The 27,074-nt window shown below is 37.3% G+C and overlaps 3 protein-coding genes across 3 annotated transcripts; 2 read left to right on the top strand and 1 right to left on the bottom strand.

The window, feature by feature from the left end:
- The first annotated feature begins 193 nt into the window (after nucleotides 1–193).
- On the top strand, nucleotides 194–6,034 carry LOC114538990. Its single transcript, XM_028559827.1, has 6 exons — nucleotides 194–1,781; nucleotides 2,197–2,533; nucleotides 2,787–3,050; nucleotides 3,407–3,619; nucleotides 3,739–4,232; nucleotides 4,511–6,034. Exons 1-3 carry the CDS (start codon nucleotides 619–621, stop codon nucleotides 2,889–2,891), a joined length of 1,605 nt encoding a protein of 534 aa, XP_028415628.1. The 5' UTR covers nucleotides 194–618; the 3' UTR covers nucleotides 2,892–3,050; nucleotides 3,407–3,619; nucleotides 3,739–4,232; nucleotides 4,511–6,034.
- Nucleotides 6,035–8,018: 1,984 nt separating this feature from the next.
- On the top strand, nucleotides 8,019–10,195 carry LOC114538992 (alpha-1A adrenergic receptor-like). Its single transcript, XM_028559828.1, has one exon. The coding sequence runs from the start codon at nucleotides 8,660–8,662 to the stop codon at nucleotides 9,701–9,703; it is 1,044 nt and encodes a 347-aa protein (XP_028415629.1). The 5' UTR covers nucleotides 8,019–8,659; the 3' UTR covers nucleotides 9,704–10,195.
- A 1,868-nt stretch (nucleotides 10,196–12,063) lies between these two features.
- On the bottom strand, nucleotides 12,064–26,244 carry LOC114539003. The gene is made up of 19 exons (XM_028559837.1): nucleotides 25,733–26,244; nucleotides 23,119–23,694; nucleotides 22,093–22,611; nucleotides 21,469–21,578; nucleotides 21,339–21,388; nucleotides 20,785–20,918; nucleotides 20,184–20,459; nucleotides 19,639–19,800; nucleotides 19,403–19,512; nucleotides 18,603–18,649; nucleotides 18,109–18,248; nucleotides 17,341–17,640; nucleotides 16,589–16,873; nucleotides 15,773–16,063; nucleotides 15,383–15,673; nucleotides 15,014–15,298; nucleotides 14,538–14,657; nucleotides 13,537–14,401; nucleotides 12,064–12,949 (listed from the first exon to the last, which is right to left on the bottom strand). Exons 1-19 carry the CDS (start codon nucleotides 26,091–26,093, stop codon nucleotides 12,811–12,813), a joined length of 5,061 nt encoding a protein of 1,686 aa, XP_028415638.1. The 5' UTR covers nucleotides 26,094–26,244; the 3' UTR covers nucleotides 12,064–12,810.
- Nucleotides 26,245–27,074: the final 830 nt, after the last annotated feature.

Here is a 27,074-nt window from a genome sequence, read left to right as displayed (position 1 = left end):
CGATTTAACAATAGCGTCTTCAACAATTCTGACAGTGCGTCGATTAAACGCCGATTTTCATAGCTTGCGTAGCAAGCGTTTCCGCTTGGTTTACTAAATGTATATATGTGCACTAGGTCTAGAATGATGGAGCACCAGGTCGTCTAAAATGCAAACAGGGAGGAGGGGAGAAGGGCGGGGGGGAGAAGTGGAAGGGGGAGGAAAGAAGAAAGGGGTTAGGGAGGGGAAGGAAGAAAAGGAAGGAAACGCTTGCAGACAAACCCCCCGAAATTGAAAAACTCCCTCTATACGGTTGTCATTAATCCATCCAATCAGATCATTGGCGGAAGTAAATACGTTTAAGCCACGTGCGAGATCAAAGTTGACATTTCGATTTCTACGTGCGACATGGAAATAAGTTGATCATGAAATGAACCCTAATGACAACTGCAGGTTATGCAAATGCAACTTTAAGGTCAAATTCGGTAACTCGAAACAAGCAAGCCACATATCTACCGAAAATCTATTCAAACCGTCGAATAGAAAAGGAAGCCAAGGAGAGATTTTAGCCGAGATCTGCAAGAATGTTGGACTTATAGTGGTGAAATCTGAAGGTGACTCGTCTCGTGTTTGTAATCCATGTGCTCGCAAAATTCGAAATGTTGGTTCGATGTACAGTTTTATTTTAAAAACTCTCTACAATCGTCTACACCTACAACAGCAGTATCAACTCCAGTGAAACCAAATCCAGCAAGGAAACGCTTCTTAACGTCACCAGAAGGAAAGAGTCCTGCCCGCAAATCGGTTCGTGTTTTGTCACCAAACGTAAACAAAGAGAACAAACCTACGAGATCTAGGAAAACCCTTGCATTCGATAATCAACAAGACAACGTGGATCAAAACCTTAATATCGACGATCTCCCTGAATGTGGACTGCAAGTTAAGGTTGTCTTGCGAACCGAGTCTGGCAACGTACTCGTGAGAATCCCCCGCGAAGAGGACTCGAAACGTTTGGTCCGACATATTTGCGAGAAGAAATGGCACGCTGTTGCAAATGCTCTCATGAAACATTCGGAGATGTATTCAGAAGTTGTAAAAGCAGTCAGCAAAATCGCCGCAAATGAAACCGCAAATTATGTAAAGACCGAGAGTCTGTTGTTGGCAACAAAGCCTGACGAAATTATTGGGTTCTCTAGCAAGATATTCGTAGAAGAACTGCGAGTGTTTTGCCCAATGTTTTACAACATAGTTGTTCATGCTAGTTGCCTACAGTCGAACGATGTCAAAAGCACAGGCACCAACACAAATAATGTGGCCCTTGCATCTGCTATTATTTGCAAGCTAAGGAATCCGAAAGCGTCAGCCCTTCATCACAGGATTTCCACTGTACTATTTCATAGTGGGACCAAGCACGACGATCTTGTGAAATTGAATAAACTTGGTGTTTGTATGTCCCCGAAACAAATGGTTTGTTCGCAGGTGGAGATGGGCAAGCAGCTTGAAGGAAAAGTTTGCGTTTGGAAAGCGCAAATAGAAGAGCAAACAGGAGCTCAGTTGTTGCTCAAAGAAGTGCAAATGAAGCAGGCAACAAGAAAGGAGGAAGATGATATGGATATTGTATCACAAATAAAACTGGACGAAGAAACAGTGTCGAAATACAAGACTTTCAGTCAACGAGGACACACACGTCTTCTTAAGGAAATTGCAACTGTACAGCGTGAAGAAGAGCTATCCACCTGTACAGATGAAGTTTTGGATGCTGTTGAGAGTAAACTGGATAAGAGCAACATGCCACTTTACAGGTAATACGAAATACGTTTTTTATTAATACTTATAGTATAGTTGAGTCGGTTCACGTTGATGTACCGCAGGATATATAAAGTTTCTAACTTATTTGCCTTGAATAAATAATAAATTAAACCCCGTGCAGAAATATTGAGAAATCTCGAATGAAAGTGTTTGAAATTGATCGAGTATTTTAGTGAACCCTCTCAACTATACTATAAGACGGTTATATACCTTATATTCCCTCGGTCACGTTATATAACCTATACTCAAATGTGAAAATGTCTATGATCTTTCTTAACCCTTTCCCTCCTAGAGCTTTCCTCTGACGAGTAAAATAGTCTGGTGTTAGACATACTGTAGTAAAATATTTAAAGTGGGCGGTTTGGAGCGGCATAGTAAAGGGTTAATTGAGTATTTCTATGATTGTAGAATTGTGGGAGACAACATAGACAATGAAAAGTATGTGCGTGTCCAGACCAAAAAGCACATGAATCGGTCTATCCATTGGACCCACCAGTTTGCTGTTCTGGATAGGGTACAAGTCCCCAATATGGAAGATACCAAAAGTCAGAGGCTTGTCAAAGATTTGCAGTTCCGGGAACTTCTTCCTGACGTGAAGGTCCACACCAACTTGTTGAAGCGGTGGGCTGTGCTTGTTAGCAGAATTGTCACCAAGTACATGCAGTATTTTGGCTCTCTCAAGAAATGTACAATCCACCACATCAAACATAAGCATACACAAGAAATAGCACCCCGTTCTGTTGTGGTGAGTAACTCATATTCTGAGACACATCTGCTGCTCAGTCCTATTGTTTAATAGATGAGGAGGTTGGGTAAAATCATGTGACATGTTACTAAAATAAGTAAAAAGGTGAAAATTTGGTCTGAGTGAACAGTATTTGCTGCACAGTACTGAGAAGAATGAAAGGAGTTCTAATACAATATTCATTCTTTGCATCAAAAGTTGTTTAAAGTTATGTTCTCTCTCTGTTCTTATGTTCTGTCTCTTCTTTGTATAGTGTTGTTTAGGAATGGAATTCTTAAACCCCAACGTAGCTGGAGACATGGCTCAGCTTATGCAACACAACCAGAAAAAGTATGTGCCAACGCTTGGTGACAGTTGAGAGCCATTGATTTGTGTACCAATGCATGGAGACCAGCTCTACGAAGAGAGATCTAGAAATGTGAAATGGTCATTTCGAGATGGTCTGGATCCGCTTGAGCAATTACACGGACTGGATACTAAGTTTGCCGACTGGCATGCCAAGTATACACTATATAAGGTATGCTATGCTACCATTTATGCTACCTAATAAATTTCAAGTTTAAAATGTTTCAAAAATTATTCTGGTTTTCCATGATTCAAGCCCACATTTCCAGGCACTGCAGAGGAGGGGGGAATAGCCCCCTCCCCAATAATTTTGCCAACATTAGTCATTTCCATCTTTTGTTCTCTTTTTTGCATTACTTTAATCAAATTAGTTGCAAAAAGTGCTTGTAGTGCCCCTCAATGACTTATGATGCAATGAGTTACTGGGGAGACCTATTCGCTCTGCGGTCCCTGATTTTGCTATAAATGCAAAAATAGCTCCCTAATATTGGACTGTTTTGAAATTCACTTAAATGTATTATTATTTAGTTTGAGTACAAATTGTTTGTGGATCATTCATCTGCTGGTGAGATTGGGACAAGCATGGCAAGCATCAATCGCACAGGCAAAACAAATGCAGCCAAAGGAGTAGAGAATCACTACAACGAATACAGTGAGTTCCACTCAAGAGAAACCGAAGCCATTGGCACCATTGCCTACTGGCATCATTCATGGAGCACATGGGGATGAAAAACTTAGATGGTATTACATTTAAATGGGCAATTATTACTTAGCTTCAATAAATTAACCACTCCTTCAGGGAATTTCAGTGATTTTAATACAACGCATGTATTTAATGCAATCCATTTATTTTACCACAGATTCCCCCAATGGTGTAACTCTACCTGACTCCGATGCTCCTGGACCCACAAAAGGAAAATGGCTGCTAGATGTTTGTGAGGAGCATGTTAAGAGATTTGTCTTCAATGCTGGTGAAATGACTGGCCTAGTTGAACAAACAGATCAACTCCAGCAAGAAGAGAGTGGCAGGTGGGTTTGCAGAGCTGAAGACTGTGATGCCTCATATAAATTGCATTCAGGAAGAGTGAGGTATTCAAAAATAAAAACAAAACATAAATAGAGCACGAATAATAAGCATGTACAAGTATAATGTGGAATGGATTGGGTAAAAAGAGCAAATAAAGAAATTATTCACTTCAACCCCTCTATTAGACTGTTAGTATGAACAGATTTGAGTGATAGTCCGTCATGGCCTATCCTCCTACAATGGTGTAGATGAGCGTGATCCACTTGGGTATTACTACTGCAGAATAGGCTGTGGAGAAGTCTTCAAAAGCAAAACCACACGGAAAAGGTAACTTATTTATAAGATTTTACATATTTTTTGTTAAAACACTTTTCGCAACCAGCATCCAAAAATCCGGTGAATGTGATGTAAAATAGTGGTTCAGGGCCAACCTAATAACCATCATCTCACTTCCACACTAGTTTAACTGTTTTTTATAAAAAATATTTGAAACCTAGTTTATCAAATCAATTTTCACAAACAATCTTGTCTCCCAACAGTGTACATACTGTAGACATATTGTAGCTATCAGATATATTTGCCTTGATTTTTATTTTTGTTAACAGACATGAAGTGGGCATACATAATGAGACTGTTCCACAAGAAGAGATCCCCCAGGAAGAAAAAGTCGTTGCTCAAGATTATTTGTGCAATTACCATAGTACCAAACTTACATTTGGATTAATTGTGATGGAGTTTGAAGATGCAATCAAAGAAGGTGATGGGGACAGGCTCTTTGATATTTACAAGGTTGCCCTTCTCTTGTTTAAGACCAATGGCAACTATATAAGTATGCCTATGTTGTCCTCTTACATCTGGTGAAATGCATATGTTTCCTCCCAGAGAAACAGGCTTACAGTGCAAAGTGGAATAGATTTTTTAATGGGAATGGTAAGCAAGGAGGAAACATACCCCTAGATTTGAAAAAGGAGCAGCAAAATAGAGTACTGAAATCCATGTGACGATCATTGGGACCAAATTTAGATAAAGTCAATGCAGAAAGGGTTGCTGGAACTTTAGAGGCAGTTGACAGTATTTACCAGTCTATTAACAATGATTGTAATACAAGTATCAGAGGCCACAGGACTTCTTCAAAGGACAGAGAGGCTGTGGTACAAATCACGGATGACCTTGTAAGTCAGTCTGCCTTTATCAAGACAGATGGCCGAAAAGGACCCCTTCTTTTCCAGAGTTTAAAAGAAGCCTTTTTCACAACCTAGATTATCGTGACCTCCATAAATGGATAAAAGAACATGTGGAACTGTGGGGCACAATCTATGAAAAATAATTCGACATTCAAAATATATTATCAGACCTTTCCCGAATCCAGTGGGAAGAACAGCGAGTAAATCGCCTTCTGTATACAGCTGCTTTAACGAAGATTTTTGTTCTTCACGTAACACTCGGGAGAATCCGCGGTCTGCTAGATATTGTAATGCTTTCTCTAACTCACTCTCAAAGTCCGCCATATTTTGCCGATGAATAGCACTCTGCCGGAAGTGGCCGTGACGCGGATATGACTGGACAGCCAATCAGACGCCCCGTTCGCTGGCGAACGGTGTTTTTCAAATTCGGGGGGGGGGGTTTGTCTGCAAGCGTTTCCTTCCCTTTCCTCCCTTCCCCCTCTTCCCTTCCCTTCACTCCCCTCCCTTCCCCCTTCCCCTTTCCCTTCCCTTCACTTCCCTTCCCATAAACACATTTAGTAAACATTCTCAATCACTACACCTGTAGTGCTCATATACTTTTAGTAAACCACACGGACCTAGTGCACATATATACATTTAGTAAACCAAGCGGAAACGCTTGCTACGCAGGCTACGATTTTCACGGTAAGTCGCCAATTAGCATATCTCTCTCCCTGATATACTATAATTATTTCGAATAAAATCGTATTGTCGCTTTCGAGTTGAAACACAGGTAGTAATATAGGCAAATATGTTTATCTATAATATGTTTACCGGAGGTGTTTACCATACTTACCCTTGACGGGCATACTCAAACCTAAGAATGTGACTTTGTTCCTTTCCCTCACCAGCTCACTTATTATTGTCAGTGGCGTGCAGGAAACGATAATTAGGGGGATGGCGATAATTGGGGGGGGGGAGGGGGGGCGCATTTGTTAACAGGTCTGTTAACATGAATAATTATATTAATTTGTGCCCCCCAATTATCGTCTCCCGTACGCAACTGATTATAGTTGCATTTAGTGTTGTGTAGATTGGTTTATGTGTATTAGGGACTTTAACGCATGTTCCATGTAGGAAGGGAACACGATGACAGTAGCTATCAATGCAATGGGTCATTGAAAAAGATTAATACAGTTGAAGACCTATATGGGTGTTTATAATATAAGTATGATATAACGAGCAATTTTAATGGCTACCGCGCGTGCATTGTGAGGCCATAATGCACGCTTCTGGCTTTTGAAGTTTTTGTTGCTAAGCAACATCTTAAATAACATGTAAGAAGAATTTCATTATTGATCAAATAAATAAATTTTGTTGTTGCCCTATAATATCTTCTTATATTATAAAAGAATTAAAAAAGCTCGTCGCGTGCCTTTATGGTGTAATAATGCACTCGGGGAAATGTTGGAAGAATACTCGAGAAGCTTGTAAAACACTCGGCTACGCCTCGTCTTTTACAAGCTTCTCTCGTATTCTCCCAACATTCCCCCATCGTGCATTATTACACCATAAAGGCACGCGACTCGTTTTTTAATTCTTAATTAAACGTCGTGCACGTTCATACGAATGTGCAACATCTGCATTTAACTGGGACGCAGCGAGCGGATTGATATATCAGGTTCCATATAATTCTTTCGAAACGTATACCCGATGGCAATGTTTTCAAATGAATGTCTTATACTTCATTAAATTCATACGATTGATTATATACAACGACTCTTTATCGTAATGTTCATTTAAAGGAGAATTTCAGCTGTGTGACCTGTGTCATCCCGTTTCTTAAGGTCCTTATTACAAGGCAGAAGACAATCGACTGTTGCATTGTCAGATATAACTATTTTACGAAATATCGGGGTTAAGGTGTATAATGTCACAGAAAAGGTTGACGCAAAGTAAAAGTCGCAAAATAAAAACGAAAGCAAGCAAAGCGGAATGATTTAAAGGCCATATTCATCATTATCACATGACAGACTCATCAGTATCAGTTTTATCGCCCTTGATCAGGGTCCGGTTGTGCAACACTCAATTCAATAAATTATAGTTAACTCAGAAATACATCACTCAGATTGCTAATTTTGCTATTTAATGTAAATTTCGAGGTGACTATCGATTTTCATGCATTCTGATTGGTCAAGACTCATTGTCTCTAAAGTGATAGCCACTGGTCGGTAAATGTATTTATTATAAAATAATAAAGGAAGTTAATGTTATACGAGTCTTCGTATCTTAGGACGCTGGTCCGGTTGCCCCCTCCGGTGAGTATAAATATGAGCCCAGTTTGCCTGATCGAGTTGTTAGTTGCTTGCGTGACCCATCCCTCCTCTTTCTCTAACGACTTCACGCGATGTTGTGAACTCTATGAGAGAAGCGTCTTTATTAATCTTGCTGGGTTTTTTGTTAGTTTTTGTTTTGCAGGATTAAGCACAGTTCTTTTCACACCCGTTTTGGTCGTTGAATTGGTGTTTGGGGTAAAGGTAAATTCATTAATGATCGCCACATTTACAGGTATTTTTCTTTTGTGTGAGCGTGTGTACTTTGATGTTCGTATCGTTTATTCCAAGGTTTCACTTCAGTGACTCACGTGTGACAGTTGATCACGGGATGGAGGAGGTACCGTTAAAATAGCATGGTTCGTAGAGTTATTATCTGCGCCGAAAACAGCAAACTCAAAAGAAACACCGTTTCACCCCTAGCCCGATCGTTTCGCTCGGATACCGTCTCCATCCCTACCGATCGGCAGTGGGCAAAAATATAGTGTAAGAGCTGGTGTGCTATCGTACTGATGTGAGCCTTAGGATGCGTTAGAACGTTAACTATAATTATTATTCCTCTTTTGCAGTTGTATTTAAACTAAGAAATTAATTTTTAAGTCATTTAAATTTTTTTTGAAATGATGCATATGCTGATTATTATTTGTAAACACCTCGAAATTATACTAAAACAATATTTATAGTTGCCTCGGCCTCGGTGCCTGATTGTATCCACCTCGCCTTCTGCGAATAATTAATAATTGTTAAATAGAAACACAGAAAATCAATATTCTGTTAACTATTGCTTGAAATAGAGGCTAAAAAGAATCAGTGAAAAAATCAGTACATGCAATTTAGCACGTTTCGTATAGACTATAATATCTTCAGTGCAAACATTTACTTGCCATAATCCGTCCCGTGAATGGGATATGACGGCCGATAGTATATAATAAAATTGGCGTTCGTTAATTTTTATTTTATGCATGTTGCTATGGCAATATGTAAAAGCTTTCATATATTTATAACAGAGTGTACATAATGCACATTTATTATTCAATTGTTCCAGGGAGATTTCTTCCTGAAATTTCTTCCCGAAACACAAAAACATGAGACAGCTGCTACGAATATACTTGTGCGCACTTGGGAATTTCAATTCATTGTACACACTGAGTAATGTCCGTCATGTCAATAGGATATGACGATCGATAGTGCAATAAATTTAACTTTCATCAATTTTTATTACAATCATGCTGCTATAGCGACCGTCTGAAGAGGCAATATGCAAAACCTTTTATATATATACAGCATATTATACGTATACATTTGTCATTCAATAAGTTGCGGGGTTTCAGAGAGGTTTCTTCATGAAATTTCTTCAAACACAAACATGGAAACAGCTTCTACGAATATACTTCTGTGCTCTGTAGTATTTAAATTCATTGCAATGCTCGTTGGACTATTAGGAAACGCCACGGTTTTAATTCAGATCATATTTTTCAGCAAAGAGAAGTCAGCAACGTCTTACCTTGTAGCGAATTTGGCGGTTGCAGATTTCCTCGCGTGTGTGACATTTTACCCAACATGGATCATTGAATTCTTACAGACAATAATGAACAAGGAGACTGATCAGCATTTGTTCTGTATGTTCAGCCGTTCCAGCATCTGGTCCTTTCTTTTTGCTTCCGTAGCCACACTCCTTGCGATCACTCTGGATCGCTACGTGTACATTGTAAAACCACTCAAGTATCATATGATAGTGACCCGTGGACGAGTGTTCAAAGTTATATCGACCATTTGGTTTCTCGTTTGCCTCATCTTTGTGGCGCAAACCTTTTTGTGGAAAATTAGCCCGGCATTTAGAAGCGCGTGCACTCTACCTACAGACATTATTGGTATCATGGTAGAGCTCTCCTTTAGCTACATTCCTCTAATTTTTATATTCATCTTACATTTTCGTATGCTAAAGGTCGCTCGGGAACAGCAAAAACGAATTTTGGCTGAAAGTAAAAGAGGAAAAGTCAACGCGGAAAGAAGAGACGGTAGTCATCGAATTTTTCATGCTTTCAAAATGGCAAGGACATTCTTGATTGTCGTCGCTGTGTTGTCATTCTGTGTGTTCACCCCGACGATTATTGCGTTTACGTTGCGTCTCGTGTGTGACAAGTCGTCTGTCAGATTATGGTTTGTGGTCTTCCACTACGAATTTTATGGCTTGAACTCGATCGTGAATGCTTTCATTTACGGAATGAGGCATAGCAAATACAGAAAAGTCTACGGACGTATTCTTTTGAAAATATTTCTTTGTAAAAATCCGACGTATTGAGAAAGACTTTAGATCGCGTCTTTTGTAAATACCATAATATTTATATTTATAAACTATGACTATATTATACTTTATTAAGTGGTCTTTTTGCGTTTCACAGCGGTCGATCAGAACTGACTTAAGCCTGTTCCTAGAGTGTGTATGCATGCAGATATGGGACATCCCTTGTTATTGATGATTCATTGTTCATGGTGCTTTTTCAGCCGTTTTATGTTTTGGGTGGGACCTCTTTGTATTATATTACAGACACTAAACCAACGTACATTGTTTGAAAAATGCGACGACAACAGGTCTTTTGAGGAAGTCAAAAGTGCACCTGCTGTATATATAAATAGAATTTGACAACAAAATTAATGAACTGCACGTACATGCATGTTTCAGGACTTGGACAAAATTATTAAAAGGAATTGAGAGGAAATTAAACCATGGGCTCAATGCGCTAAATGAAGTTTAAATCATTGTGATTTATTGAGTTCCCTAAAGGTGAATAGAGCTAGCTTGTCGCAAGCCTTGGTATCATTTTTGATCAATTTATCAGCCAACTTTAGCAAGTTATCAGCGCATGCACTTCAGATTAAAAAAGCGGCTGGAGAATTGTTTTAATTTTACAACTGGAAATAATATTATAAATATGATATCCCTTATCTTCCTGGAGTCTCTATATCTGTCGGCAGGTAGAAACGTTGTCAGAAACATGTCATATTATGTTAATTTCGGAACTCAATGCAAGATGTGTACTTAAAAATAATTTTGTCAGCCAGCCAACATAATGAATGTAATGAGCTACAGAAATATCAAAAATGCATTTTCCCGGCTTTATACATTTAAATATATTCCTTGAAAAACTCGACGGATCGGAAATGTGTCATTGTGTTTTGGCCTTAGACTATAAGTGCAATTGATTTGTTAGAAATTTATTTTCTTATATCAACAACTTTTAAACAATGAGCCAGACCCCGAATTTTCGGATTTTTGTTCCACTTTAAGGGACTAAAAGTCTTGCTCATTGTTTTGAAGACACAGATGTATAGGAATACTAAAAAACTATGATGTGTCTGCGTGGAATGTAGCTTTTTTGGGAAGCTTTTTAAAGCTTTTTTGCTACAACAATAATAAACAGAATATCCTTGTTCGATCTGTGCTGCATGTGAAATATCAGACCAAAGTTTTTCGCATGAACCCTAAAAAGCCTTAGTGTGATATTTCACCGTACAGATCTCGCGCTCGGACAATAATCAGTCATTTTCTGTTGTTATATTTATTATTTCGATCGCTCATGTGCGCTATGCGGCCTACTTTTGTATATTTAGGATCGCAACAGTTTCGCAGGTGAAATTTGAGAACAATGGGCCTTAGACATGTCAAAGTTTGCTAAACTTCCGTAATAGACCTTATGCATAATTACGATGAAGCCGTAACGCCTGCAGGGAATTCTGTTAGGAGCTGTTTACATGAGTCGGTTACCCGAGATTCAACGAAGCGTGGGATAATTTTGAGGTATTGAAATGAGCAGATAACCTCATCCTGGCGGTAGTATGATTTAATGATTTAATAAATCTTTCCCAATAACTATTACAAAGAAACAGCAATAGGGGGGATAGGAGTAGGTGGAAACTAAATTCCTATTCATAAACTGCTCTCCTGTATAATCACCACAACAATAGCATGTGCTTGTTTGGTGTCATAAAGACTTATTTCAATACCTCAAAGACGCTTCGTTGAATCTCGGCTAACCGGGCTCATGTAAACAGCCAATTGATAGTCACGGCCGGGAAAAATTCAAACTTCAAAACTTCCCGGCGTGACTATTAAGACCAAAATTCCATGCAGGTTTCACGGCTTGTTACGTCATAATGCGTCAAGGTCTGTTATCAAGAATATCATAACATGATCAAACATATGTAGTTACTTTTGAAAATTTAAAAATTCATTAAAATCGCGTTGGCTGGTCACGTCCGGTGTGTGTCGGCCTTTATAGGAGAAACTGAACGTGATAAAGACGTAGGCTTATAAATAACTAATTTTTATACATAAACAACTGTTTTATTATTTACATGCATATGCAAGCGCTTGATGTAAACAACTTTCAAATTTATTCGTTCTATACATGCTGTTACATGCACGGCATATAATTATGAAAAAGATATAGAAATAGTAAAATTATGTATAGAAATCAGTCGTACCTTATTGTAAAAATTTGAATGCCATTATTTTCAATCGCGAAATTGGTAGCATGAATATTGTCAACCTTTCTTTGACGCCTTGTGATTACTGATTGGTCGCCAGTTATTTCTCACAAAAATGCTCCCATTTTCTACATACCGCGCATGTTGGCGTAGAATATTTAAACTTTCTTGTGTTTCTAATTTTTAATCGTTGTAATATATGGGATAGATTTTCACTTTTAGTATAATTTAATGTGAGTTTTTTCAGCCTCAGCAGACTGCCATGCATTAAAGTCTTTTCAACTAAACTATTAGCTATTATAAACTATTCTTATAGTAATAATTTAATATTCATGCATAGATTGCATGAATGATAAACGTGTTTTGACTGGGCCCTTGTGCTTAAGATATATCATATCAGTGCTGTATAATTATAGGATCTCTTTAAACTGCTTAATATCATCACATTTGCAGTCATTTGTGATTTCCGTATGGTAAAAGAACGTGCATTCATTATCACCTGTTCCATTTTGTATCGTTGCTATAAACCTTTTATAATCATACGAAAACAACCTTATATAATAATTGCTACCATCCTCCTAGAGATACACAGTGGTTTTAACCTAATTTCGAATTAATATGAATTTATAGGAATAAGAGTAGTTAATTAAACTAACTACTCAGACAGCTCAGGAATAACAGTGAGATTTTAAAATTATTGACGGCTCATTTTCATTTTTTGCAATCCAAAAAGACTAACTAATGCAGCTACAAAAAAGCTAAGGTTTTGTGGCCAGGTATCTTTGTTGCAAATTATGAAAGTTGCCGCCCACCTTCAACAATTGAATTATTTGAAACGAATTTAGCCTATTTTCTCTTGGAGAATGGTCAACAACAATCGTCTCATGTTATTCTTAAAATGGTTATAAATATTACTTTATATTAACATTCTGTTGTGGTGTTTCCCTCATTTATTCTCGCCCCATGACTTCTTCTTCCAGCCCGGGCTGTTTTCAGTCGAACCTTATCGTTTGTGGGCGGAGAATAGTCGCCATAGTCGTCGTCATCATCATCATCATCGCTGAAAAGGAAAATACTCATATTTTACATTCTACATTATATTATGTGTAGTAAGGCCTGGTTCGCACTTGTCCTAAGAATGGGGGATTCATTGCATTATTTTCCGACATTCAAATGATTTTTGCGCTTAAGGTTCGTTTGAGGATTTCAAATATTTTATAGCAGCTAATTCAGACCGACTGGCAAAATTTTTTTCGCATCAATAGCGCGTTAATCAGCAATGACTTGTTATTAATTTCTCTTCTTACTCAAACCGAAAAAAATTCTGATAATTTTGTCTCCAGAAGAAATTTTTATCTTCTTTCTCGAGAACAGGCGTGCTCATTTTTTCCTTATTCTCCTGTACCTTAATTTAAAATTTTTAATTTTATTTTATAATTTGTTATATAACAATGTTCTAATTTGAATCAAGTTTGTCACAGCGTTGAAGTGAAATGCTCAGATAATGCTGCTACCAGATTGGGGCAATCTTTTTTGAGGATCAGCGAAAAAATTGCATGTGCTGAAGGGAAAGAACGAGATCGAAGGGACCATTTCCTGACTTCCTAACAATTTCAGTACAAGGATCTATAATATTTGTTGACTTACTTTTCGGGAACGATCTTCCTCTTTCCTCTCTTAAACCAATTCTTTTTCTTTCCGACGTAAAAGGCGACCAGAGCTACCCCAAGGAACAGAAGAACACAAATTACCACAGCGACAATCAACGCATCGTCCTCCTCCTCGTCATTCTTCTGTAACCCTTTATTCGCCTCGCTCGCTAACGTTGGTGCCATTGTAGGCTCGACTTGCTTTGTGGAGAAATGGGTTGGATCAAAATCAAACTGTTGGCCTTGCAGTCCTTCACCACTGGTCTTAGCTTGCTGGAGGACTGTTGAAAAATTTGTCGTCTGATATCCATTTGATTTCTGAGTTACGACGTAGAAGTCAAAGACCACGCTTCCTTGTCGAAATTCTATCACCTTGACGCTGACGATTACAAGACTGTGGGAGCGGAAAAAATCTGCAAGCATCTTTTCAATCTGGCTTGCAAGAGTTTTAAAAGCTTCTGTTTCTGGGTTATTTAAATCCGAGGTGAATGTTTCGTTGACTAGGCGAATTTTACCGACAATGTATTCAACGTCCGTCGCATTGACGACGCTTGAGATTGCCGTCTTTGGCTTTGTTGGAATAATGGTGGATGTTTTTGCTTCCTGAGGAGACGTAGTTTTGGACGGTGGCGTCGTAACTGGATTTTCAATAGTAGAAGTTAGTTTAACAGTGGTTAAAGCAACATTTGACGATGATTTTGTGTCGATCGATGCGAGTGCTGGTGAATCTGTAGATCTGTAAATAAACGACGAGCTGGACCAATGTGATGATATGGGTGGTGACGAGGAGTGTGGCATCATAACCATCGACGAAGACACATCGTTAACTGTTGTCATAGCGGATGATGATTGTGTAGAATATGCTAGTATATGCGAAACACGTGTTAGTATAATACGCACATACATAAAATATAAAACGCATGAAAATGATGGAACCTGTCAGAATGTTCTTCGTCTGTGATGTTATTGATATATGACATAAACTTAGATATACCTCACCTTGTATTTGTGAAATGCTACTCTCAGCTATCACACTGCTACTTGGTTTCATTCCTGTCATCGTTGTACTCACAAGTGCCTCGGGTTGGGAAGAGCTCGAAATAACAGTTTCTTTTTCCACTGTGGTGATAAATTGAAGTATTTTACTGAGATTGAATTTTTTGACGATATTTAGGCATATAGAAAAGTAGAGCATTCACGTTCGACATGGAAATTGCGAAAATAAATTGCGGAATGAAATCTTAATATCCAATCATTCAACACAGTTCGCAGCATTTAACAAATGAATGAACAACTTCTAGAAGTTCAGGAAGGCATTTCAAAATGTATAAAACACATCAACCGCCTATTTAGCACTGTTAATTTAACCGATTTACTCTATAATTCTTTATTATGATACTCTTGCTTAACTTTTTCCTTGCCTGAGTTAATTTCAACTTTCCTTTTAATACAACCAGTCAGAGCTATTGACTTACCTAATGTCGTAAAGCACGTCTCGTCGCTGGGTAATCCATCCCCAAATTCATTGAATGCAACAACATTGAAACAGTACGTCGAATTGGATGAAAGGTTTCTTAAAACAGTAGATGTAACATCTCTAATAATCGTGTTATTGACGAAAGACCCAACACGTGTGATAATCTTGTAACCGTCAATGTTGCCATATGTTTCAGTGTTGGGTGGGATCGAAATCCAGGAAAGCTTTGACGTTGCTGTTGTTATGTTGGAAACTGAAACTAGGCTTGGTTTTGGGATGATGCCTACGAATTAATAAATTGGTATTATGTACCGGACTAGGCTTGAATGCATGTAAATCAGAATAACATATGAAATAAATAACATACCTCGCGTTTTTAATTCGAGAACGTCGCTGAAAGGTCCATCACCATACGCATTAAAGGCGAAAATTGTTATGTTGTAACTTGTTCCAGAGTGAAGATCTTGCAGCTCAACAAGACTTTCATTCTGGCGAGCTATCAGAATCTTGGAACCATGCTCAAGAGAATCTATAAGAATCTTATAGCCAGATATTTCACCATAGGTTTCTTCATTGTGTTCCAGAGTGTTCCAGGAAAACACACCACTGGTTCTCGTAATGTGAGAAATACTTAATCCCAATACTTTTGGGATCTGAGCTATAAGAGCAGAAAAAGACGTATTGTATAATGATGGCAATAATAATAATTATAATAATATATCTAAAATTTTATATCAAACTATAAAAAACTCTCTACCTCGCGTTTTGAATTGAAGAATATCGCTAATAATTCCATCGCCATACTCATTGAAACCAAGAACTGTTATGTTGTAGCTAGTTCCAGAGCGAAGATCGTTTAGTTCAATAAAGCTATCATTTGGGAAAACTGTCATGTTCCAGGATCCATGTTGCCATGAAACTATAATTATCTTGTATCCAGAAATTTCACCATAGGATTCTTCACTGTGCATAATGCTTTTCCACGAAAACACACTACCAGTTCTCGTGATATTAGAAATCTTTGCCTCAGAAACTTTTGGTATTTGAACTAGGAGGAAGATATGATTTATTCAATAACTATCGACAGTTAATTTTGTTTAGAGTTTTGATTGGAAATTTGTGAACACGCAAGTGAACTTTACACGGCGACAACCGGAACGATGCAAGTGCAAAGGGGCACTCCAGTAGCGGTGCCTGAAAAAAGATGTCACCAAAACATGGTCTTTGGAGCTTCATTACGTCGTATTTTCTGTCTCCAAAGATATATAATTTTGGTGTCTCGGAGTTTTTGACAAGTCGATTATGAGCTCTTAATTGTAGCTCATTGGTGGCCACATTCTTTATCTACTTTGGATCTAGAATGTAATCTTTCGAAATAAAAGCACATCTTTACCGTCTTTCCCCGGCAGGTACAATAGAAGGCAAGGGAGGGAGGGCTGCTGGCATAGCTGTCAATTGAACGTTAATCGAGGGGGGTCGAATTCTTTTCCGGAGTCCCTGACAATAACCCAAACACGACAAGGCTATATATGGTCGACAAAAGACTTAAAAAGCAGGAAATGGCGGCACCTACCTCTTGTAGTGAAGTTAAATAGATCGCTGATTACACCGTCGCCAAAATGATTATATCCAAAGACTTGTACTCCGTAGCTCATGTTTGGCTGGAGATTATCCAAATAAGCTTCATTTTGGTGTGCGGTGACTACAAAACTTTGCCCTGGTTGGTGATTGATGATATATTTGTACCCAGTTAGAATACCATACGTCTCATTATTGTCGATTATTCTTTGCCAGGAGAAAAGAGCACGAGTTGTTGTAATTTCGGAGATATTTGCCGAGACAACCTTTGGTATTTGCACTGATATCAAACAAGAAATAAATTGATGTCAAATGCTGGCAATTTAATTATAATCGGATTGGATGTTACTTTAATTTGGCATTCTGGATTTAAAGTGACATCTAATCCGATTAAAATTGATAAGCATTTCTTCTATGAGCAAATTAGGAATTGCCAATAAGTTTTTGTTTAAGTTGCACGAAATTCCCGATTTGACGTCATGTCGAGTTAACCTGAAAATACTGTTTAAAGGCGGATTTCCACTTACAGCGAAATCGTTCGTTGGCGAAATATTTGCATATTTTCTTTTGAATTGAGAAGTGAGAACACTCAAGTCGCACTAATTTATTTATGCTCATTTAAATTCAAAAGAAAATATGCTAATATTTCGCTAGCGAACGATTTCGCTGTAAGTGGAAATCCACATTTACTGTAAACATGAACATGAAAATACTGTAAACAGAAAACTGTTCGGTGCAAATATATACCTTTTGTTGTGAAAATCACTGATTCACTTTTAGGACCATCACCATTTATATTGTATCCATAAATTTGAAACCGGTAGGTCGTGTTTGAAGTGAGCATTTCAAGAACGTGCTTAAATTCAGTGTCCGACGCCTTAGCGGACTCGTTAAACTCCACTGTTTTGTTAATCCCAGGTATCAGTATGATCTTATAACCAAGGATTGCTCCGTTCGAGTCTTCATCGGAGATCGCTAGCCAGTTTATTACAGCTGAGTGATGAGTTACCATGGTAACCTCAATTGAACCAGGTGGCACACGTGGCACTGTGTAACGTACGAAACATCTTAGTTAACTATATCAGTCACGAATTCAGGGGTGTGTAGAATAAATTACTACAGCTTAAATCGGAATCGCATTGGTAGATTTTAATGTAAAAATATTCTTTTCAAATCTATAACCAATAGCATTGTTACACCCCTAGATCCGCCACTGAACTATATAACCTGTAAACTTAGATAAAAAAAACTCAGATCATTCCACCAGGAAAAACGCTTTTAAACAGTGCACGGAGTGTGTCACTGCTCTGTTCGCGTGAATTTCAAAATGAAATATTTATGTAATGTCATGCATTTCATAAAATAAATAGACTAGCAAGGCAAGGTGTACCCCACATTCATGGCTGGCAATAAATGCATCCGTGCTTAAATAAATCACATTACATAAAATCGTTTTATCGGAAAGAAATTTTCTGTTTTGTTATGTAACAACATAATTCCCCAACAAGAACTTACGGTTTGTGTTTTCAAGTTTATTAACCGTGGTTGTGTAATTTCCGAGACCATTATTTTCAAGATCGTCGGATAGGCTTTCTGCGTCAGTCTCCGTGTCTTCTTTGAATTTTATTTTAAAGAGAAAAAGTACACTTCCTTTCCTGAAAAAAATATTTGCGCCATAAAGAATGATTCAGATTTTTTTGGCTAAATCCGCATGCTGACAACATTTCATAGTGTACGATGGATATCGTAAGGGTACGATGGATATCATGCACACTTTCTACTTATGTATTGTGTTGTATGCATCATGTACACTTAGTAAACAAATCTTCCAATTAATATGGGTGACTATTAAGTTCAGATGTTCAGTTGTCTAACTGTCTGCATGTGGGATGTATTTCCTTGTTTTTTAGTACGGTCATTCTGATCGAGCTGGTTTGTAGAAATATTTATGAGGAAAATGGCTTCAAATTTTATTAAGATTATGTAAGATGACTGTACTTGGTACATACGTAATGCCATCAACTTCAAACGTTGCATTTGGGTATTTCTTCTTCAGCTGCATATAAAAAGATCAAAACGGCTTTTACAATTGCATCGCATGCGAACCTTATATACATACACTCAGCACTCCAAAAGAATAATTATAAGGCCTCCAAAAATGGAGGGAGACTCTTCCCGAATTAATAGAGCCAAAACTAGCATTTAAATAATATACGTACAAAAGAACTCCGTCGGGGAGAAGAACGAATAGTATTATTATAGCAATATGCATGCACCCCCGCCCCATTAATCTAGTCTCGGCCGAGGCCCAGCCTATGGACCTTTTGCATAATAGACCAACTTACAATCTAGGCAACAAGAACAAAATAGGTCACCACAGCTAAAAAGAGCGTATCGAATTCAGTATAATTGCCAAGTTGGCCGCAAAATGTCAAGTATTACGGAAAATATAGCCATCCAAAGTTTTGCCATTTTTTTATAACTTTTTACTACGGCCGGAAGCGTAGTTTACGTACTTTACAATATTTTGCAGCAAAACTTGGTAATTTTACTAAATTTAGTATGCACTTTTCGGAAATTTCTTTTTTTGTTGCCTTAATCAAAAGTTGGTCTATAAAGCAAAAGGTCCATTGAACGCAAGTTTAAATCATGCAATAAATTAGGCTATTATATAATGATTATTTCATACTGTTATTGTCGCTTTGGAAAGAACGAATCTGTGAGTGTCACCCGAAATGAAATTATCATATTAATATTGCCCGAGTGCGTTTAACAGGAAACAGCGAAAAAAGATATTTGCAGAACCTACTTCCTCCAAAAGTTTTGCTAGAAGGTCTTGATATGCTTTTGAACTTGTGTTGTATAAGTCATCTGTCCACTCGACATTAGTCATATTCAGGCTGACGTCGTAAGTTGTTTCTAAATGAACTTAATGGTTTTAGGTATGCATACGTCAGGTAACACGGGTACTTTGCTTCACGTTAACATGCATGTCAGGATGACCCTTCGACAATTGTAAGAAATAGATTGTGATTTCATACTAACCATTACACTTTTTAACATTACAAAACTCCTTTTCCTGATAATCTCCCAGATGTGAACACATGGCTTCTTTTGAACAAGTACGATTTCGTGACATCACACCTCCACCACAGTCACGCGAGCAATTACTCCATTCACCCCAGAGCAGAAAGTACGGGGGGAGTTCTAGGAAAGTATTTTAGAGACACTGTCATAAAACTGATTACATTACACATCGGTTAGAGGAAAGACTAATGAAGAATGATTTAATTTGTTGTAAAAAACGATGCAAAGGAAAGAGAGATTCATCTATTTGATATCTGCAACAGAATAAGCACTTCTTGTGTAATTATTCGACAATTATCAAAGTATTTATAATAACTTGTAGGTACACCACGTAAGTATTAAATACTGCAAAGCTTTCGGTCCGTTAACCCGGACCTTCATCAGTGCAATAATAATAATTATTAGTTATTATTATAATTATTAGTTATTATCATTAGTTATTATAATTACTAAAGTCGCCATGCAATCATACAAGAAAATTATCAAAGTATTATCAAAACTACCTTTTGTTTTGAATGTTTCGGTTTTCATTTCTCCATCGCCATTGACGTTGTATCCAAAAACATTGACTGTGTATTCTGTATTAGGAATGAGATCGGAAACACTCACTAAAGTTGCGTCATTACTATGAAACGTCCAGCTTGCATTGCCAGGTGTTAAGGTGACTTTATAGCCAAGAAGAATTCCGTTTGCATTGCTTGGCTGAATCCTGTTCCATTGTATCATCGTTGAATTTGTCGTGGTGTTGTGGACCAGAACAAAATCTGGTTCTCTTGGCACTGAATATACAATCAACAGATTCCATTAAAAATTTTGTGCGAAGATATTAATTTTTAGTATGTTCGAATGTGAGTAAGAAACATTCGTGGTTAAGTAACAAATGAGCGCATGCAATTTAGTTTACAAAATAATACGCGTGCGATAAATGTTTGATTCAACGCAACTAATTTGTCGATTGACGGTAGAATTTAATAACAACGTGCTATCTTTATATCTGCTGACGGTATGAACCCTTTACCAAGAGGAAACGTACTCTCACTACTACCTTTTGCCGCAATTAAGGTAAGAAAACAAGTTGAAATAGAACCCAAATGGTTCGCTTACCAATATTGTTAACAATCTCCACCAGAGAAACGGAGAGGTTGCCAATCTTTCCTTCATTAATTGCATTTGTTAGGTTATTGATATGGCTTGATGTAGCAAAGGTGATGGTAAATGAAATAATGACGCTTCCTTTGCTGTTAGGAGAAAGTAAAAACGAAATTAATATCAGAATAACTTTTGATCGACGGAGAAAGATCCTTATGTTTACGGATCAGCAATGAATGATCCAAAGCTTTAGCAACGGTGTGTGAAAAAACTGTACGAAATTGATTTGTTGGAATGCAAATATTCGATAATTTTTGAATATTTCGTTTTGAGTTGACTTATGATTTTTAGCTGAGAGACAATACAGCAATATACCAGTAATGCATAAGTAAAAACAACGCTAATTTAAAAAAATGTGATTAAAAATGATCGAATCAGAAACAAATGTTACTCGTACATAAGTCAAAGGTGGAATATTACATAAAAATGTCGGAAACTCGACAACATACATTTGAAAACTCGGTAACATACAGTAGGTGATCAGGTTCATACAATGAACGTTACTGTACCTTATGTTGTCAACCTGAATCGTTACGTTTGGTCCATAAAGTGAACGCAGCTGATAAAATAACATAAAGGATATCGAATGTTATATAGACCTTCATGATTAACATTTTGTACAAGCATTAATTTGATTACCTCCTTCATAAACTGCTCTACGAGTTCCAAATATGCCTCAGATGATGTGTTGCGGAAATCATCGGTCCATTCCAAACCAGTTAAATTAAGCGAAACATCAAATACTGTCTCTATAAACAGATTAACAAATATTATCAAAAATTAATGCGAAGGACCGCTTGCACTAGTGACTGCGTAATAATATTTTTACTTTTCTAAAATTGTCCGTAATTGTTCCACGTAGGGATTATCATTATTTGCATAATATTTTTTCGTTATTGCAATTAATAGCAAGATTGACGTTTTCAACCTATGCAAACTTGCTCTCCAGTGAACTTGTGCGGGATAAACACTGTTATCTAGTAATAAATAGTATTTTATTAATATAGAAACGCGCTAAAAATTCTAAATACTCGTTGAAACCTGTAATCCCGCCTTTTTTACCATTCAAATAGCGTTTGTCACACACATTTTCCATATGAGTATTTTTCCTGTCTTTTACCATTTATAACGCGGTTAAAAAGCGCACCCAGAAGACAGGACCTTCCTGTCTTCTTACAGCTTCTACATACTACGCTACGGAATTGAAAAATCGAGTAGCTAAAAGATAATAAAAATTGCTGCATGACCTACTCATAAACTTACCATTGCATTTATGTAAGTTGCAGATGGTTGTATTTACACTTGGTCCCAGACCACCACATTGCCCCTCTTCCGAACAATTACGGGTCTGATATATGTAACCACCACCGCATTTTCGCGTGCATGTTGTCCAGTTACTCCATGGATGATAGTAAGGGGGGATGGTCACTGAGCTCGAAACCACTGGAGTTACAAAGGTCTTACTTGGTTGAATTGTTGTAGCTGCCATGCCGCTATCGCCCAAGGAGGAATTGGTCCCATTTTCTAATACAACAGAAACCACAGCGCTGGCAGATGCATGAAGGGGATTCGTTGTGGTAACGTTGTAACTATGTAATTGGCCGAGGATACTACTGGATGTCATATGCGTTGTTGCATTACTTGTTTGCAAAATCAGAGGCAGGACATTGGTAGACGTCGCATGTTCAACGTTCCACAAGGCAGTCATATTTTTCACAGCAGATATCGACGATTGTATCGACGGCAGCACTTTAGAAGTAACTCCTTCGTTTTCTGGGGTAACTGTTGGAGAGGAAGTGAGCATTATGTTATAGTCCGAAGAAACTGTGTGAGAGAAAACCATGATGGTGCTATCATTCTTGGTCAATAAAGATTGTGGATGAATACTATTTGCTGATTGGATCGTTGCATTGGGTTCCTCTGAGCGTAAAACAGAGGATACAGAATCCCTTGCAACGAGCGAAGATGGAGTGTTTTCAGAGATGGTCGTGGTTTGGAGGTTATTTATTATGTTAACTGAAGATTTCGGATTCTTTGAATAGTAAGTTTTTGAATACTGAGTTGTTGAATACTGTGTTGTTAAGTGCTGAGAAAACTGGTTAGTTGCACTAGTTGAAGATAGGTCATTCTCAACTTTCGATGGCGTCAAAAAAGATGTTTCGCTTCTTGATGCAATTGACGATTTGATTAAATCATTTGTTGAGAAAGAGATTTGGTTCTGGTCATTGCGAAGGGTTGTTGAGCTAATTAAATGCACTGAATTAGTTATTGTAGACGACGAAATCATACCTTTTGTGACTGAGTCCGAAAGGAAAGGAAGATTAGTTTCGGTTGCCTTAAGATTTAAGTTTTTCGTTGTGGTGAGCTTAACTTTTTCCGTAACCATGATTGAGGATTTTGTTTCTCTGGTATTAACTTGTTCAACATTGCTGATTTTTGAAGATTTGGCTGGATCCACAGATGTTGTTGGTTGAATTGCTTGTTTGGTTTTTGAACTTTGATGCAATGTTGTTTTAGTAATCTTAAGTCCTAGATTCGTACTGCTGGTTTTCCTAATAAAGTCACTTGAAGGATGCTCACCAGCTGCTGGCGTTTGTATACCATTATTTGTCGTTTGGGCCATGTTATCCAGACTGGACTTCATATCCGGTGCAGCAGATGAACTTGCCTGATTTCCTTGAGCGATATATGAACTTTCATGCATTTTGGTCGACTGAAGGTTCGGGGTCGCATGAGCATTTAAAATTGAGGTTGTTCCTTGATCCGACCCTAGAGCTTGTTTTACTGTCGAGAATGTTGAGGTAATGTGATCAGTACTGTACCGCTTTTCTTTCTTTTTCGACACCATGACCGTTCTTGTTGATTCTTAAAAAATATATCACATGTTTTAACCCAAATTGTGGAAAAATACTGGGGGTGAAATTTTAGTAACTATTTTTACAAATCCAATTAGGGATATATATATTCGTCGCGTTTTCTTCGCCCCATATTAGGGGCCAAGAAAACGCGACGAATATATATATTTGTTATATAGGTGCTGTGTATTTTAAATGTGATTAGTAATTTAAATTGTGATTCCCGCCACGGAAACAAATGAAACATAATGAGTATATATCGCGACAAATTTTTGGAACAAGTATATGCATGCATAATGATGAAAGTGCTCTTATACATAAGTCTACCAAAATTGCCTTCTTAAAAACTCATTTTAAACCACTTTCGATAGACGCATTTAATTTACCATCTTAATTATTGTTATACAGAAATACGCTTTTATACACCGCTGCTATATTTCCTCACTGAATATCAAATGAGGGTGACAGATGTAGCTAATAATTATTTAGCCGCTGATCAAAACGGAAACTCGAAACAATTTTGAACCTAAATCTTAGACGATACAGGAAAACTACAAAGTTGATTTCGAATAGAATAAAACCCGGGTCAACAAATTCAATTGCAAGTCAAAAAGCGTCGTTGAACTATAATGAGCAGATTCTAGTGTAGCCGGTCTGGCAATTTAGTCCCGCTATATAATGATATTGCTGGAAACTCATAGACCGTATAAAAACAAACAAGTTTCAAAGAAATAAAAAATTACAATAAACTTAAAATTGGATAGAGAAAAGTCAAGACTTCTTATACTTTCAATAAAAAAATCAGCTGGAGTGCATGCGTGTAGTTGCTATGAGGAATTTATAATTATACTTTTTTCATTATTTCATATGTAAAAATCATCGTATCATTATGTTTGACTGGGCGTAAAAGACTCCATTATATTTTACAATATGGATAAGATTTCACATGAGTAGCCATACAGTTCATAAATGTAAAAATATTCCCCTATAACCTTTTTCGTTTAACCTTAACTTTTTTTCGGTTTTCCACCGGCGTATTTCCCAGGCCGCGTGGGAGCGGGATATTTTTCCTTCCGATAATCTCTTCTCTGCTTGCATGTTTTATATGCAGTTTATTTTTTAGAGCTCTTTTAATTTCATTTATACGTCTATAGCTTCCGTTTACAAGAAGAAATCAAGTCAAATAAAAAGAGAGGCGCCGTGTATGTTTTGGGTTGCTCTATCTAATAGCAAACTCGTAATTCATGCAGTAGCGTAGCCAGCCTGACGATTTGTCCCGCTATGCTAATATTTTTGTGTTCATTGACTGTGAAAAAAGTAAATTTCTACAGAAATGAATAATTATAATAACTCGAAATTTACATAGCGGAAAAAAATCGTCAGGCTGGCTATATATAGGCCACTGGCACTGACTTGTACATTATATGTGCATGCATGTGTACGAACAAAAATGCAGATTTTCAAGACACCCGTTGCCACTAAGTTTACAGATATTTCAGTATAATATTGGTCTGTATATTTAAACAGAGCATTCTATTGCGATTGCGATTAAATTTGATTGAATTCCAAGGCTAGGTATGTGTTAATGAGATCACGTCTGCATGGATGGTTTTCAATAATGAAACGCTATCCCATCACCGATTCAATTACATTCGCCATAAATTATATCGTTTTATAGCTAAATCCAGTGCATTCAAGAAAAAATATCGATCAGGCTATCTGAAATAAAGTTGCCTAATATTGCCATCGCTTTCAAGGCTCTTAAAAATTAAAATATATATACACATATGCGAGTGTGCTCAATCAATACATGCAAGTATATGGTTAACTATGTAATTATACACACACGAGGTATACAAATTGTACGCGTTTGTTTCCAATGAAATAAAATACACACAATCTTGGTCTTCAATACTGGTTCATGTAGGTTTCGGTCAATTGTTATTTTATATTTTCAATACGAGGACGGAACTATACTGCAAACATGAATTAAAATCTATTTTGTCAAAGAAATGCAACACGAGTATATATGAATCGCATATACGCACCTTGTAAAACAGATGTTTCCTTTTTCATCTCGTGTATAGAACTTGTCTTGATGGTCGTCGTTTTCTTGTCATTTTCATCCAGTTTTATTTTTGTTGTTGTTGTCTCGTCTGAATCGTTGCTAACAACTCTGTAGATGGCATAGCCAAGTCCGCCGAGAATAAGCAGCAGAATCAGGACCAAAAACACAATTTTTCTTGCTTGGATCGCGCGGCGTTGACTAATTCTTTGTTGTTGGGCTGTTTGTCGAGAAAGATCTCGAGTCTCGCTTCTATTCGAGCCCGATGCCTCAGTGCTGCCACTACGCAGGCTATGCGTTGGACTTCCCTTCCTTGCCACCAAATTATCGAACGAAGTCGACATTTTTAACACCGTCAGTGCTTCCAAAACTTTCCCCTTACGAAGACTTCTTTTACCTTCTTTATCAAACTTTTAATCTGTATGTATTGCCTCTAGAACTTTAGAGAATTGAATTTTCAAGCAATTTGTTTCCTGTTTCCTTGGTTTCCCTGCAAAATATTTCGTACTTTATAAATAGAGACACTAGAATTACTAATGCTTTAGCACGTCGCATCTGTTTTGCAGGTCATCTTTTTAATGATTAACCGCAAGCTATTGCTATTGGCTGAGCACCAGTCACCTGTTGTCAATATTTTGCGCGAACGCCATTAGCAAGCATTTTTAGTCACAGGAGGTATATAACATTATCTCTAATATTTTTTTAGAAGCCCGCCTTTAATGAACTTTGCTATAGCACTTTGCTAATATTAAATGAACTATATTATATTCTGCACAAGTTTTGCGATTATGTTATTTATTTATTTTGGCAGTTTATATACTCTATTTGCCCGTCAATATTTGTCGCCAAACATTTGTTTTTCCACACAAGGAAACTAATCCGCCTAATAATAATAATGTTTTCTTTAAAGTTCGGCGTTCAAGTTACCCTCGCTTGGCTGCGCACGTCGTAGAATGCAACTTTATCACATCCGGCATGAACATCAACGACATGTACATTCTACCCAATGAAAACTAGGTTTTAATAGGGATTTCAACTCTTTTGTACCTTTCAATTTTTGTATCACAATAACATTAAACTTCTCTCAACTAGTTGCAGGTTTCTTAGACCTAATGAATCCCCTCTTACGATGAATGGAAATGGGTCTGAATATAATTTATAAGTATAATATGTACCTATATGAAATTAGGCTATGTGCACACGGTAATGATTTCGAGGTTATTCGCATTCGTTTTTATGCAAAAACGGCTTCAAAAACCGTCTATAAAAGTTAAAACAATATTTACAATAAAAGTTAAAATTAATTTAGTATATTAAGCATGTTT

This window comes from Dendronephthya gigantea, unplaced genomic scaffold, assembly GCF_004324835.1.
Source record: "Dendronephthya gigantea isolate DGI-Jeju-01 unplaced genomic scaffold, DenGig_1.0 000194F, whole genome shotgun sequence".
In the NCBI taxonomy this organism is placed as follows: Eukaryota; Metazoa; Cnidaria; class Anthozoa; order Malacalcyonacea; family Nephtheidae; genus Dendronephthya; species Dendronephthya gigantea.
This window is presented reverse-complemented; position numbering and strand designations above follow the sequence as displayed.